General features: G+C 39.4%; 1 protein-coding gene across 1 annotated transcript; it reads left to right on the forward strand.

The window, feature by feature from the left end:
- Positions 1-1,580: 1,580 nt before the first annotated feature.
- On the forward strand, positions 1,581-16,473 carry ABHD10 (abhydrolase domain containing 10, depalmitoylase). Its single transcript, XM_070406168.1, has 5 exons — positions 1,581-1,759; positions 3,490-3,673; positions 10,882-10,993; positions 11,378-11,515; positions 15,482-16,473. The coding sequence occupies exons 1-5, from the start codon at positions 1,618-1,620 to the stop codon at positions 15,824-15,826; spliced, it is 921 nt and encodes a 306-aa protein (XP_070262269.1). The 5' UTR covers positions 1,581-1,617; the 3' UTR covers positions 15,827-16,473.
- The last annotated feature ends 382 nt before the right edge of the window (positions 16,474-16,855 follow it).

Consider the following 16,855-nt stretch of genomic DNA (forward strand, 5'->3'; position numbering starts at 1 on the left):
CCCAGGATTATTGACAATAATAGCTGTTTTTAATTTTTGCCAATCTGATGGGTGGGGAAAGATGGCATGTTATTTTTTTTAATTCACATTTTCCAATAGTGAGGTTGGACATCATGTTTACACATATGAACTGCCTATTCATAGCCACTGACCAATTTTATTGGAATTACATTTTTTATCATTTCTAGAAGCAGATTAAATAGAAGTATTCATGTTCTGTTGTGCTGTAAAATAAATTTTTCTGGACTCTCATTTGACTAGAGGCACCTTTTACCATTCAAAATGTTTAGGCCTGGCTGACATGGCTCAATGGTTGAGCCTCGACCTATGAACCAGGAGGTCCTGGATTCGATTCTGGTCAAGGGCACATGCCCGGGGTTGTGGGTCCCATCCCCAGTGGTGGGGGGAGGGGGGCAGGAGGCAGCTGATCAATGATTCTCTCTCATCATTGATATTTCAATGACTTTCTCCTCCTTTCCTCTCTGAAATTAATAAAAATACATTAAAAATGTTTAAATCTGTATATAGTCAAATGTTTTTATTCTTTATGATTTGGGAATTTCAGGTTTTAAGATTAAGTTCTTTCTACCCTAACCAGTTTGGCTCATTGGATAGAGCGTTGGCCTGCGGCCTGAAAGGTCCCAGTTCGATTCCAGTCAAGGGCATGTACCTTGGTTGTGGGCACATCCCCAGTAGGAGGTGTGCAGGAGGCAGCTGATCGATGTTTCTCTCATTGATGCTTCTCTCTCATCGATGTTTCTGGCTCTCTATCCCTCTCCCTTCCTTTCTGTGAAAAATCAATTAAAAATATATTTTAAAAATATTCTCCTAAATGTACTTATTTCTTCTATTGAGATTTTTAAAAATCCTCACCTATAAATATGTTTTTATTGATTTTAAAGAGGAAGACGAGAGAGAGAGAGAGAGAGAGTGTTGTTTTTTTTTTAATCTACTGGGACTTATTTTTGCATATAACGTGAGGCAAGGGTCAGACTGACTCAGTAGTCAGGCAGAGGAAGAGCAAGAGCAAGAACAAAATCGAATTTAGAAAGGGGAGGAGGATGAATGTTCTGTTCCACTCTTTAAACAAGTATGTTTAAGGTCAGATTGTGGAAGCCTCTCCAGTACAGGTTAGAACTGTCAGGGGGTTGGAGGTGGAGGAGATATAGGGAGGATAAATGGTGATGGAGAAAAAAAAATCAAGTTTAAAAATAAAAATGCAAAAAAAAAACTCAAGAGGGTGAGAGCGACTTGTACTGCATCAAGCTTAGCTTTTATGCTTCCACTCCCTAGAGTCCTCAGGTCGATGAGACAGCGGGTTTCCAAGCTAAGAACCTTGGAAAGGTTCCTCGCTGCTTCCTGCCCTGCAATCCTGCAATACCTACCTGCCCGCTGAGTCAGTAGCTACCCGCAGGCCCCAGAGGGAACCAACTGCCCCAAAGCGAAAGCGGGCCAGAGCGACGCCGCTTTGCGCATGCGCGCTTCCGAGCGCGGCGAGTCTTCCGGGCGCTCTTTAGCCAATCCGGTCTTCCAGCCGGGGCGCATGCGCAGCCTCGCTTCCTCTGCGCCCTGCGGCGTTTCCGTAGGTCAGCGCGGGGCGCGGGGGGCGCTGGGAAGATGGCTGGAGTGGGCATGGCGGCTGCGGCGGCCACGGGTCCTTGTCGGAGGTGGGGCTGCACGGCCGTCTCCTTCGGCTTCCACCGTGGCCTCTGCACGTTACTCGTTCGGAAGCCCGAGAAGGCGCCACGGTGGTTCCCAGGTTAGTGCCCGAAAGACGGGAACAGAAAGCGTTCTTTCGGACATCCCGGTTTCACCCGTTCCTGTCTGTGCGTTTTTGGCGCCCCGTTCAAAAATGTCCTTGTCCCGTTCAGTACCCCAGTCGTAGGCGGCTTCGGCAGCTCTGGCGAAGGCTGTGCGAGAGCAGCGCGGCGGCCCGGGGCGTCCTGGACCCGGGGCCCGGCCTCTGCGAGCGGGTGACGCTCCGCCAGGGTCCCGCTCTCCGCCCGCCTCCCCTGCGCTCATCGCCGAAGAGGGAAGTTAACGAGCATTTACCGCGTTTGCTTATTAGTTGATTTTTCTTTCTTTTTTCTCTGCGGGTTGTAGGGTTTTTTTCAGATCGTGACTCTGTGAAGGGACGTAGACCTCCCCTCCTTGGACCTAAGGGGATTTACTGTTGGAACAGTCTCGTTGTAAAAGTGTATAAAGATCGAGCCTTCTTTCTCATTTTGTCTTCTCGATGCTCCCGCTCCGTGAAAACCATCATCATTCCTTGATAAAGAACACTGTCATTTAAACCAGAAATCAGAGCCCTTTACTATTTTCTTTATCTTGTGCTTGGTTCCTCCCTCTTCCTATTCCAGCCCCACCCTCCCATCTATAGGGTGTCTCCCCCTCCATCCCCCCCCCCCCCCAAAGTATATACACCTAACAGCTGAGCTCCATTGATGTTTCTTTTCAGACTTAACCCATTGGAATTAATAATTATTCAAAGTGTATATACAATCTTGGGGGACACCTATATATAGTCTGTCTTTCTGAAGTTTGCCTTTTTATCTTTTGGTTTTGTTTTGTCCACACCTTGGGCACTCAGATGCATGATTGTTTGGAATGGGAATTGTCATTGCAGATACTCATTGTTTTGAGTTAAAATTTTTAAATGTTTATAATCAGTCTAACTTGCATTTAATTGTACACAATCAAAAGACGTGTTACATGTTTCTCTAGTGTAGTGTGTCATTTCATTAACCGTTACATTTCATTAAAGAAGTTCCAGTTCATCTATTGAGCACTGAAGCACCAGGCTTTGAACTAATTCTTATTGTACAAAGATCCTTTATGGATATAATGTTAACCTGTCCACTTAAAACTTACGGAGGTTAAATCAATGATTGTCTCACGGAGACATTCTTGTCTTGGGAAGTAACCTTAAGAGGATAGGGAGGATTTTTGAGTGCTGACCGAGGGAAACGGAAAATGAACATTTCTGCTTATACAATCTGCCAACCAACGTAACTGGCTCCTTCTAGCCCTGCTTTTCACTGAAAGTTTTAAATTTGGAATACTTCACTATACATGGAAACTTTGAAACAAGCTTACATGTAAAAGTAATAGTTTTAAGGTCTCCAATTTAATTTTTTAAAATCAACTTCTTAAATCCAGAATGAGGTAAACTTTATCAGTTCACATGGAAGAGACTGACAAGTTTTTGTAGCCACAGTAAAGGAGTGGAAGGTTTCATACGTGTTTGAAGAAGCAAGATTGGACCTTACTCAAAGAAGGTACTGATTTTGAAATGAAGATATGCACACACTTGTCATAGAATATGCATAGACGAATAGAATACATCAATGTTTTGTGTTTTCTATTAAGTGGAAGTAGTATTTGACATCAGTTTGACAAGTTAAAGTTAAGATTGAAAAAATATATATATATGGTTTTCCAAAAACTGTATTTGCAAACTATGGTTTATGTTTTGTGTACTTTGTTTAGCTTGCAGACAAAAGGCATCAGTCTCTTTCCTTAGTCGTCCAGACCTTCCAAAACTGGCTTATAAGAAACTAAAAGGCAAAAGTCCAGGAATTATCTTCCTCCCTGGCTATATTTCTAATATGACTGGTACAAAAGCATTGGCGATTGAGGAGTTTTGCAAATCTCTAGGTCACGCCTATATAAGGTAGGAACAACACCTTTCAGAGAAAATATTACTACCGTTTAGCATGGCAGGGGAGAATTACTTCTGCTCTAACCAATTGAAGCAAGTGCCAGCATTTTTATAGATTAATTTATTTTAATGGTTGTAAACTTTCTTGTGACTTAGGGTGCTTGTAAATGCAACCTTTAAAGGACCTTTTTAAAAAGTCTTTGTGCCACATTGAATGCTGGCAGGAAAGGAAACTAATGATAACTAAGCTCTTTAGCTACAATAACCTAATAAGACAACAAACCAATATACTATAGTTGGCTTTCTTGTGATTATATTGTGGTTTTCCATTTGGGGCTTAAGGACTTTTACTTCCCACTGTTTATTACTTACTTTTTAAAATATGTATTTAAAAATAATATATATGCATTTAAAAGTACAGTAAGTCATCAGTTAATGTCATTGATAAGTTCTGCAACTTTAAGTGAAATGACATATAAACAAGCCAGTTTTACCATAGACTAATTGATATAAATAAGAGTTAAATGCCTGTGGCATCTCATCAACATTATAATGGAACAGCCTTGAACAAAACATTGGAGGGCCCCCTGTATTGTAAAATTAGTATTATATAATTCACATTTCCTGTGTTTTCTTTCTCCTCACTGCTGTAATTTGAATATATAAGTATAAATAGGGATATATGGTGTTTAACTAAAACTTGATTTCACAATTTGTAATATTTTATCCTGATAATTATTTTAGTAAAATAACATGTTTATGTTGCTGTTACTAGGTTTGTTTACCTATAACAATTATTTATTTAGTGCTTAATTTGCCAGAAGAGATAGTATAGTTTAATAGAAAGAGTACTGGCCTGGATTCAAGAAACATGGGTCGTAGAATCAATTCTAGCAATAACTGTGACAGATAAGTCAGTTAATAAACACAATCTATTTTCATCATAAAAAAATGAGTTTTGATTAAGGTAATTTCTGAATTATTTTCAGAACAGCCTAGAAAAAGGTAGTTCCACTAACATTTGCTCAGTAGATCTAGAAAATACAGCTTTTAGGAATAAAATAATAAAAACTTTTAGACTTTACTAGTATCTGTTTATCATAATAGTAAAAATTATATCAATTATATAGCATTTAGTCTTAGTTCTTTTATCAGATTAAATAATGGTTTCATTTTCATTCTCAGAACTCTTAAAAAATCTATTAACTTGTTCTGAAGACTGGTGTATCTTTTGCAAGTAGACTTTCTAGCACTGTATTGGATACTGTGAAATATAAAACACTAGGCCAGTGATGGCGAACCTATGAACTCATTTTTTTGGTTGATTTTTCTTTGTTAAATGGCATTTAAATATATAAAATAAATATCAAAAATATAAGTCTTTGTTTTACTATGGTTTGCAAATATCAGAAAATTTCTATATGTGACATGGCACCAGAGTTAAGTGAGGGTTTTTCAAAATGCTGACACGCCAAGCTCAAAAGGTTCCCCATCACTGCACTAGGCAGTGGTTCTCAACCTTCCTAATACCACGATCCTTTAATATAGTTCCTTATGTTGTGGTGACCCCAATCATAAAATTATTTTCGTTGCTACTTCATAACTAATTTTGCTACTGTTATGAATCGTAATGTAAATATCTGACATGCTATCTGTGTTTTCCGACGGTCGCAACTCACAGGTTGAGAACCGCCGAGGCCCGGTGCATGAATTCGTGCACCAGCGGAGTCCTTCAGCCTGGCCTATGGGATCGGGCTGAAACTGGCTCACCGACATCCCCCGAGGGGTCCCGGATTGTGAGAGGGCGCAGGCCAGGCCAAGAGACCCCAATGTGCACTATCATGGCCGAGGAGGGACACGGGAAGTTGGCCAGTCGGCTAGGGCATGTCTGGCCCTTCTCGCTCAGTCCCGATCGGCCAGACCCCAGCAACAAGTTAACCAACTGGTTGGAGCGTCTGCCTCCTGGTGGTTAGTGCATGTTATAGCGACTGGTCGACCAGTCAACTGTCTGCCTCCTGGTGGTCAGTGCACATCATAGCAAACAGTTGAGCGGTCTTAGTATAGCATTAGCATATTACACTTTGATTGGTTGAACGGACGACCAACTGGACACTTAGTATATTAGACTTTTATTATATAGGATGGTCATTACCCTTAAAGAACCTTTTATAAGGCTGGGAAACAGGAGAAAATGCATATGAGTAATTTGGGGAAAATACTCATCAGAAAGTGATAGTGTCAAAAGAGCAGTATCCTTTATTGTATCAGGTGAGAGAAAGAAAACTGGGGATTTAAGTGGATAGAAAAGTCTTTATAAAGGAACATTGAAGAATAGTTAGGTTTGAGATAAGAAGGAAGAGCTATCTAGGAAGGGGACTAGCCTCAGCAAAATATCATAACAGAAATATTGTCATCATTCTCCCTCTTTGTCCCTAAAATATTTTGAATCAAGAAATCACCTTTTTTCCAGTTCTTAAATTTAAATTGAGGCTGGGAGAGCTATCCATTTCTATCTCCCTATAAGACATATGTAGGTTTTCTGCATTTTGGATATATGTAAAATACACTTTAAAGGTATATTAAGTAATCATAATAAAATTATAATGTTTGTAGACTATTAAGTGGTATGGTGTTAAAATGCAGTCTATGTATCCTATGTAATAAAAGCCCAATATGCTAAGTATCCAGTTGTCCATTCAACCAATCAAAGCGTAATATGCTAATGATATGCTAAGGCCGCTCAGTCGCTCATTATGAAGTGCACTGACCACTGGGGAGCAGACAGTCGACCAGTTGCTATGACGTGCATTGACCACTAGGAGGCAGATGCTCCAACTGGTAGATTAGCTTGCTGCTGGGGTCCGGCCAATTGGGACTGAGCAAGACAGGCCAGACATGCCCTGTAGCCCTCCTGAGATTCCTCCCTGGCTGGCCAACCTCCTGTGTCCCTTCCTGGCCCTGATCATGCACCGTTGGGGTCCCTAGGCCTGGCCTGCGCCCTCTCACAATCTGGGACCCCTCGGGATGTTGAAGAGCCAGTTTCAGCCCAATCCCATAGGCCTGGCCGAGGGACCCCACTGGTGTAAGAATTTGTGCACCAGGCCTCTAGTATCTTTATACTACTAAACCTTTAAAAAGGATAGCCTTTCACTACAAATTTTTAATTTGATCAAGTCTGTTATTTGCTTTTATCAAAAGTCCATTACAGTCTAATCACCATTACCTATTGCATTTAGCTTGTTATAAGAGATTTTATCTTCTATTTATACTTCAGTTTCTCAGTTTACTTTTGTTGTGATTGTTGGCTGTAAAATTTAGATCTTGAGGAAATGGTTAGTTTTATGTATTATACAACAAGTAGTACATCTGTGTATATGAAAATGTATTCGTAATGTCCTGTCACCATGCCTAAAATAAAATTGAGTCAGAGCTAAGGACTATAACATCTTGTTTTAGGGCTGGTATTCTAGCATAATTATTCCTAATAGAATATTTAATTCTAGATTTGGGAATATGTCCTAGAGTATTGAGGCTACTAGGACAGACTTTTTTTTTAATATGTTTTTATTGAGTTCAGAGAGAGGAAATGAGAGGGGGAGAGAGGGAAGAGGGAGGAGGAGAGATGGAGAAAGGGGGGAAGAGAGAGAGAGAGAGAGAGAGAGAGAGAGAGAAACATCGATGAGAAAGAAATATTAATTGGCTGCTTCCTGCACTATTCTTCAGTGTTCTTTTATAAAGACTTTTCTATCCACTTAAATCCCCAATTTTCTTTCTCACCTGATACTCGGGATTGACACCAGGACATGTGCCCTGACTGGGAATAGAACCAACAACCTCTTGGTGCATGGGGACATTGCTCAGCCAACTAAGCCTTTCTGGCCCGGCTAGGACAGATTTTGTTCCTGTGTTTAAAAGTCCTAAAACTGCTGAATATATTTGAATTATCTTTAACTTTTGGTTAGGGTTTTTACTTGCAACCTATTAGTCTCACTAAATGGTTATAATTTCCTTTATGAAGTGTCTTTATATGTATTCTGCATCTTTACCATATATTTGGAAGGAAAATATAAAAAATGCAGCAAGGAGAAATACCCAATTGCCTATCAAGGAGAAGAAAAGGAGGACTAGTTGGGGCCTTTCTCTCCTCTTTTCCTTGGTCTCCTATGTATCCTGGACTGAGAGGAAATAATTACTGTGATTTAGACTTCAGCAGCTGCCTTGTTGCCCAATTTCCTAAGGGTCATTTCACTAGACACCTAAAGAAAATTTTAATTTATTTCTTCTCCATCATCACTTACAAATCCCTTATCTGTAAGGAAATAAATATGTATTATATATTACATATATACTCTTACATGTATACTAAACATTGGAATTTATTAGTTTTTACAAGATTTTAAGAATCAGAAAAAAAATGAAAGCTTAAATTTGAATAAAATAATTCTTTTTACTTTTACCTTCCATTTCTATTCATTTAGAATGTATTATGATACTCACTGTGAGGTTTACATACCTAGTCACTATGGAGAATGCAAAGACAGTCTCGGGGATAAGACATACATATGAACACAAACTGTCTTATAAAGCAGGTTTTGATTGTGATTGATAATAATGAATTCTGTAGAAATTTCATTAGCTAGAGATTTTTTTTTCTTCAATTTTTCTGCAAAGTCTTTCCAGAAAAAAAAGGTTCATTTGTACGAAGTTCTGAGAGAGGAGATCAGTAATGAAGGTGATGGGGAAAGGTATTTCAGGTGAAGGAAATAGTATGACTCATGCAACAGAGAAAGAAAACAGAGCTTACTTTAGGAGCAGCAAGTTGATCAATTTGGCCAAAGCAGTAGTTTCCTTTGATGAAATAATAAAGGTCAGTCTGGGGTGACCAGAATATAATGGCCTAAAAATACAGGCTAAAGTATTAATTTTTTATGTTGTATGTCACAGGGAGCCATTGAAATAAATGCCATATCAATATAATTTTAGGAAAAACCTGTCAGTTATAAAGTGGATCCATCCAAAGAGAGAATAGAGTCATAGAGCACAGTTAGCAGGTTACTGTGATATGGTGGTTTTGAGATGACAAAGCTGCACCAAGATATTGGTGTTACCAAATTGCAGAGAATGGAAAGAATGTAAGGGGGGGAAAATGCAAGTGAGGATGGATGGTACAGGGCAGGCAGTTTTGAATAAGACAGTACAACCTTGGAGACCTGACATTCTAGTCAGAGAGAGACAAATACAGTGGGGCCTTAAGAGTTTAATTCATTCCGTGACGGAGCTCGTAACTCAAATTACTCGTATGTCAAATCATTACAGTGAATGAGTGAGACATGTGATGCTGGGCTGATGTTGTGGCATTCACTGTGACGTTTGCTGCGCCAACTAGTGGTGGGGTATCTGAAGCTGGCTCGTAACCTGAATTTTAGCTCGCAACTCAAAGCGAAAAATCGACTGAGAGACAGCTTGTATCTTGAAAGACTCGTTAGTCGGGACACTCCTAAGTCAAGGCCCCACTGTATTCAAAACCTGATTACAACACACAGTATGAAAAGTGTTAATTGAGTACATACATAAGACGGTGGCTGGTTCTAAACAGGGCATATGTTTCAAAGAAAGTTCCTCAAAGGAGGTGACACAATTAGGAATTTGGGTAGGAAAGGAGGGTCTTGTAGGCAGTAGGAAACCATACAAAGACAAAGTTATGAATGGGCTTAGAATTGTGGGTAGTTCAATATAACTAGGGTTTATGGTAATCTACAGGAGTGGTAGATTTATTGAATTGAGACCTTGAGGAGAGGTGAAATTCACACAAAGATCAGGCAGACTTTGAGCCAGGAGAACTAAGAAGTTGGAAGGAGAAGAAACTAAGTGGATGGGCTGGTGATTAATTTGATTCTGATCTCTTTCCTTTCCACTAATAATTCAGTAAGTATATACTAAGCACTTACCATGTGCAAGGCACTGACCGAGGCACTGGGAAAGCAGTGGTGAACAAAACAATGCCTGTGCTCATATGGAGCTTCCATTCTAGTGTGGGAGACAGAGCACACACAAAATAATCAAATGTCACGTATAATGTCAAGTAGCAATGTTTGCTATCCTATATAATAAAAGGCTAATATGCAAATTGTCCCCTCGGGAGTTCGACCCAGAGACCAGGAGTTCGATTGCTCGCTATAACATGCGCAGACCACCATGGGGCAGGGCGCTGAGGGAGTGAAGGAAGGGGTAGGCGGGGAGGCCAGGAGGCGGGGAACCTGATTGGCCCTGATCGATGGCCAGGCCTAGGGACCCTACCCATGAACAAATTCCATGCACCTGGCCTCTAGTGAAGAAAATAAAGCAGGGTAAGGGAGTGGAGAATGATGGAAGGAGTGCCATTTTAGAATGAATGGTCAGAGGAGACTTCTGAGGATGTAACATTTGAGCCAAAGGCCTGAGTCAAGTGAGGGAGCCATCTAAGTGGATATCTGGAAGTAGAGTATTCCACGTGGAGAGAAAAGCAGATGTAAAACTTCTGGGGCAGGAACATGGGTAGTGTTTTCCATTAACTTCAAGAAAGAGGGACAATGTGGTTGTGAGGGAGAGAGAGCAGTAAGGAATGAGATCAGAGAGGTAGTTGGGGGCCAGAGTGTAGTAAGGACCTTGGATTTTATTTAAAGAGTAGAGGCCCAGTGCATGAAATTCATGCATGGATAGGGTCCTTAGGCCTGGCCAGCAATCAGGGCCAGTCGGGGCCTTCCTTCCCCCTGCTGCCAGCTGCCATCCAGGGTCTTCCTTCCATGCTGCCCTCTGGTGGTCAGTGCACGTCATAGCAAGCGGTTGAACTCCCAGTCATTTGAACTCCCGAGGGGACAATTTGCATATTCACCTTTTATTATATAGGATTATAGAAAGCCTTTGGTGGGTTTGTATAAGACATGATTTTTGTTTTAAAAAGATCACTGACTACAATGTGGGGAATAGACTATGAGGGTGGAAATTGGAAAGGGAGACTCTTAGATCAGTCAAGAGAGGATAGTGATGTGGACCCCACTGCCAGCAGTGGAGGAGATCAGAAAGTGAATGGCTCTTGGGGCTATTTGATGGTTAAGCCAATAGGATTTAATACATTTTAGGCATTGTATAATGATGAATGTGCTATATTCCTTAAAAATCAGAGAAACAAATATGTAGTTAGATAGATATCTGGATATAGATATGTATTTTCCCTTTTTCAGGTTTGATTACTCAGGAGTTGGACAATCAGAAGGTAACTTAGAAGAGTCTACAGTAGGAAAATGGAGAAAAGATGTTCTTTCTATAATTGATGACTTAGCTGAAGGACCACAGGTGACTATTTTTGTTAAATATGATATCATTGTTGATGATACCCTCATGATATTTGAGCTGTTTCTTTGATATGAAAATTTATTTAAATTTTAACAACCAATTTTGGTATTTGACTTAAAATTGTTCTGTCATTTTAACTTCCTCATAAAATGTAAGTACCATTTTACTTATTTTACCTATTTTATTGTCATAATTCTCCATTGTAGACCAAATACTTTAACAAAAAGTAATCATAATTTTAATTCTACTTTGTATCAACTATTAAAAGTCTGGGAGCCAAAGGATATAAAAGAAAAAAAGTATATAAATTCTATTAAATTACTCACTGCCTTTATAGAAAAGAAAAAAATTGCTCTTTAAAACTACACATATTTTCAATTTTAGATACTAGTTGGATCTAGCCTCGGCGGATGGCTTATGCTTCACGCTGCAATTGCACGGCCAGAAAAGGTTGTAGCCCTTATTGGTGTAGCTGCAGCTGTAGATGGCCTAGTGACAGAGTTTAATCAGCTTCCTGTTGAGGTAAGTCATAGGCATACCTCCTATCATCCTTCTGCTTCCTCTTTCTTTGAATATTTGTTCATGTGTCATCATTCCTGTGATTTACTATATTGGCCCATCTTTTGTCTTGTTTAAGGTTTCCTTTTCTTCAGTCTCTTCAACTCATTCTGGCAAATGTTGGAGCCATATTAATGAAATAACACTTTAAATGTCTTTTTTTAGCAACATTTTCTTTATTAATTGCATTTACTTATTTTGATCATGCATCATGATCTCTTCTTTTCCTCTTTGTGGCATGTGAGAAATAGTACCTATTCTTATGACCACATTAAACTTGACTAATCAATTATGACTTCTTTTTTTTTTAGCCTGTAAACAGCCTCAGATCCTCTCAGCAGAGCTCTCCAAGAATTAGCTCACAGGAGATGGGATAGCCAGTTTTGTCTTAGATATTTAGTTGACATTCTTTTTTTACTCCTACTTCTCATCTTCAAAGAGAATACTTTTTCATTATTAGTATATTCCTCAGCAAAATATGGTAGAATGAGGTTTCTGAAATAACTGGGAAGGTAATTAGTTTATTATACTTTATTATTGGACATATGTTTAAGCACTTCATTTGTCTGCAAGGGTAAAGAAATAGTGGGTAATAGTTGTTTATTTTTGTATATGTTATTTACTTATTACAATCTATTGAGTTTTCCTTGGGCATTTTTTCTTAGGGATCTAAATTTTACCTGTGGTACTAAGATCCTGGCAAGCCTGTGGCCCGGAAAATTAGAGAAAGGAAAATAGTCTAGAGCAGGGGCTCAAAAAGTATAGTCCCTAGGCCAGCAGCCTCAGCACCTGAGAACTTCTTAGAAAGGCATATTCTTATGGTTCTTGTCCGTTTTCATTTGACTTATTTCATTTAACATGACACTCTCAAAATTCAAATGTTGTTGCAAATGGCATTTTTTTTTATGGCTGAGTAGAACTCCATTGCAAATATGTACCACATCTTCTTCATCTAGTCATCCATTGAAAGATACTTGTTTCCGTATCTTGGCTACTGTGAATAGTGCTGCAGTGAACAGTGGACATAGGGGTGCCATGTAATTTCACTCATATCTAATCTAATAAAAGACAAACATGCAAATTGACCATACCTTCACTATGCCTTAAGCCATGCCCACCAACCAATCAGAGCAACTATATGCAAATTAACCCAACCAAGATGGCGGCCGGCAGCCATGGAGCTGGACCAAGAAGGAGGCTTGGTTGCTCCAGTGGTGGAGGAAGCCAAGCTTCCCGCCTGCCGCGGCCGGCTCTGAGCTCCACTGAAGGCAACAAAGTTTCAATTTTAGAAGGTAAATAAATCCCAGAATAAAAAAGAAAGAAAGAAAGGAGAGGCTGGGAGCTTCTGTCACCGGGGGGCTTGGCCAGCCTGAAAACGGCCCTCAGCCCCTCATCCAGACTGGCCAGGCACCCCAGTGGGGACCCCCACCCTGAAGGGGGTATGACCAGCCTGCAAACAGCCATCAACCCCTCACCCAGGCTGGCCAGACACCTCAGCGGGACCCCCACCCTGATCCGGGACACCCTTCAGGGCCAACCAGCCAGCCCCCACCCGTGCACCAGGCCTCTATCCTATATAATAAAAGGGTAATATGCAAACTGACCCTAACAGCAGAACAACTGGGAATGGGTGGTCAGTGTGCTCCCACAGGGGGAGCTCTGCTCAGCTACAAGCCAGGCTGATGGCTGCCAGTACAGTGGTGGTGGTGGGAGCCTCTCCCACCTCCTCAGCAGCACTAGGGATGTCAGACTGCAGTTTAGGCTTGCTCCCTGCTGGCAAGTGGACATCCCCCGAGGGCTCCCGGGCTGCCAGAGGGATGTCTGATTGCCAGCTTAGGCCCAATCCCCCCAGGGAGCAGGCCTAAGCCAGCAGGTGGTCATCCCCCGAGGCTTCCCAGACTGCAAGAGGACACAGGCTGGGCTGAGGGACGCCCCCCCCAAGTGCACAAGTTTTTGTGCACCAGGCCTCTAGTGTGGGATATAAAACAGACAGCAACAAAGTAAACAAACTCATACAGTCAACAGTATGGCAGTTACCAGAGGAAAGGGCGAGGGGGCAAAAAGGGTAAAGGGGAAAATATGGTGACTGAAGGAGACTAGATTTTGGGGGATGAGCATACAGGTAATGTATCACATAATTGTACACTTGAAACTTAGGGATCTATATAATGTATTAACCAATGTCACTGCATTAAATTTAATTCAGTAAAAAAAATCAAAAAGCGTATTCTTGAGCTTCACCTGAGACCTACTAAATCAGAAACTGGGAGTGTGGCCTCATAAGCTGTTTTAACAAGTCTTTCAGGTGAAGTTTGAGAACCCTGCTCTAGAGAGTGAAGGAGCAGAAGGAAAAAGAGAAATAAAAATAAGAAAAAATAGCATATGTAGTGTTAAATGTCTCAAGTTCTGCATTGAACCCAGTGCCATACATTATGTTTTAAGTTTATTCTTAGCTTACTTGTTCCCGTCTCCTTAAGAAATGGCATTGTCTGCAGTCAGGTTCTTTATGATTTCCTATCAGGTCTAAAATTGTGAGGTCGGTTTTCCTTGCACTTATCTCCTATTTCTGAGTTTTTTTCACTTTCTTGGTTATTTGTAATACATAGTTGCTCAGTATCCTCATGCTGCTCAATTTTCCTACCATTGCATCTTTCTGCATCTAAACCTTGGACCTCTTGACTGCATCCTCTAGCTCGCTAATATAATGCTGCTCATGGTAAGAAATTATTTTAAGACTGTGGCAGAGTGGAATGGAGTTGATTTAATAGGGTGGTTTCTTTTATTCATTATTGAGAAATGACAAGATCTAAGGTACATTTCTATTTGTGTGTGTATGTTCACATCACTCAAAGGGAGGATTATGGTATATGGTAGATACCCCCTGAGTGACTGAGAAGATCTATATTCTGCCAATCAGCACATTTTTGCTAATCCTAAATCAGACCAGGAAACAGTTAACAGAAACATGTTGAGCCCTTGTTAACTTAAAAGCATGTGTAAGGAAAGAGCAGGGACACTAGGACCACTATTTTTTTTTTTTTTCTATACAAACAGCTAGCCCAAAAATGTTCAGGGAGCAGAAATGGGGAGTGTTACTATTTTTTCTAGCTTTGAAGTGTTAAAACCCAGCATTTCTCACTGTGTAGGAACTTGATGTACCTCTCTACTGACGCTAATCATCGTCTCCTTCTGTGGACACTAGAGGGCGTCAGACAGGATGTACAGCTGTTTGGAAACCAAGCTTCTCAACCACATTGCCTTGATACCGTTTCTTGGTGTAGAACTCATGCATATTGCACATTTTCTTTGGTTAACACTATTTTTGCTATTTCTGAACTTTTTTTTTTTTTTAAGGATTCAGGACATAAAACATTCTGTGAAGTTTGTTCTTCAGATGAACAGCATTCATTCAATTCAGTGGCAGATAACAGCTATTTGAGTAGGGATGTTTAAAATGCAACCATTATTGTGTCTCAATAATTAGCATAGTTTTCACTTTATTTAATAACCAGTGAAACTAAGTTTTAATTACTGAAATTACAAATTCAAGAGCAATCCGGAATAGCTTAAAGACAACTTAGTATCATTTTTGCTTTAAATATTTGGTTCACATGTTTTTTAATGCAGAAAACCCCATGATAATACTATAGTTTCATACATTTTATATTTTTTGAATTTGTTGTTTTCAAATCATTTGAGACATATTTAGAAGTATAACTTTTAGATATACAGCTTTTCACTGAAATCAGTGGATTTTAGCCACTCAATTTCACTGAATCAAATCTTTCTGGTATTAAAAAAGACATTAAAATGCCTAAATATATATATTATATTGTACATATTTTTCTATTTAAATTCTTATATTGTTTAATACTATTGCATGTGTTAGTATTTCATAAATACTTCTATTTTCCTAATTTTTTTCAATAGGCACAAAAGGAAATAGAGATGAAAGGCGTGTGGAGCATGCCATCAAAATACAATGAAGAAGGAGTTTATCACATTCAGCATAGTTTCATTAAAGAAGCTGAACACCATTGCTTATTACATAGCCCTATTCCTGTGAACTGCCCTATAAGATTGCTCCATTGCATGAAGGATGATGTTGTATCTTGGCACACGTCCATACAGATTGCTGACCGAGTAGTCAGCACAGATGTAGATGTCATCCTTCGGAAACATGGTGATCACCGAATGAAAGAAAAAGCAGACATTCATCTTCTTGTTTGCACTATTGATGACTTAATTGATAGGCTTTCAACTGTAGTTACCTAGAATCACTTTTGTAATCGGTATGTAAACTAGTGGATCCAGAAGATCCTGATATTAGGTTTTTTTCCTCTTACCATTATTTTGTAGATATCACATGAGGTTTTATTTAATGATGTCTTTGCACTTAAGTGATATAAATTGTGAAGAAAGTACAGTTGTTCCTCTGTACCCTCTAGGGATTGGTTCCACGACACCCTCCACCTCTTGGATACCAGATTCTGAGGATGCTCAAGTCCATTATAGAAAAATGGCGTGGTATTTACGTCTAACCTGCACACATCCTACTGTACACTTTAAATCAGCTCTAGATTGTTTGTACTACCTACTCCAATGCAGATGCTTTGTAAATAGTTATCATACTGTATTGTTTTAGGAATCAACCTTCTGGAGTTTTTCTTTTTTTAAGTATTTTTGACCCATGGTTGGTTAAATCCAGAGATATAGAACCTGCAGAATCAGAGGGCGGAATATACCAGCTGCTAGAAAATTGGAAAATTTTCTTCCTTCAGTCCCTGATTTTTTTTTCATTATTATATTTCCTATATTTTTATTCAAGAGATGTTTAACTCCTAATGCTTTTGTTAACTGTGTCAGCTTTTAATTGTGTTCTGGTCTCCTTAGAATTATTAATAAAGCTTAAAATTTTCGTATTTTGTTTGGTATCATTGTATATGGAGACTTGTAAAATTCTGATTTTAAAATCAATTCACAAAATATAGGAAAATAAACTTAAAATGATTAGAGAAACATCTGAAGCATAATAAAGTTAAAAAAATAAAGACTATTCTGCATGTTATATTTAAACTTAAAATTAAGGCTCAAAGCTATAATACAGGGGTTATATCATTTCTAAGTTTTGGCTTATATGTAATATATTTAAATGGGGAAATTTTAATGATATATTTCATATTCTAAAGAGGGAATTATTACATAGTATTGCCTACCTGCAGAAACATTTCTTTATTATCAATATGTGCCTTAGATTTCAATAGGCAAGTACTTGCCATCTAAGTTAGAGGACTGTCAGAAGTG

This window comes from Myotis yumanensis, unplaced genomic scaffold, assembly GCF_028538775.1.
Source record: "Myotis yumanensis isolate MYYU_CA2020_CCGP unplaced genomic scaffold, mMyoYum1.0.hap1 SCAF_2, whole genome shotgun sequence".
Classification (NCBI taxonomy): domain Eukaryota; kingdom Metazoa; phylum Chordata; class Mammalia; order Chiroptera; family Vespertilionidae; genus Myotis; species Myotis yumanensis.

Excerpts from the sequence above, each read along its gene's own strand:
- ABHD10 (XM_070406168.1), top strand. The coding sequence starts at position 1,618 with ATGGCTGGAGTGGGCATGGCGGCTGCGGCGGCCACGGGTCCTTGTCGG. Across the intron at positions 3,674-10,881 it reads CTAGGTCACGCCTATATAAG|GTTTGATTACTCAGGAGTTG; the intron begins GTAGGAACAACA and ends TCCCTTTTTCAG. Across the intron at positions 11,516-15,481 it reads TTAATCAGCTTCCTGTTGAG|GCACAAAAGGAAATAGAGAT; the intron begins GTAAGTCATAGG and ends TTTTTTCAATAG.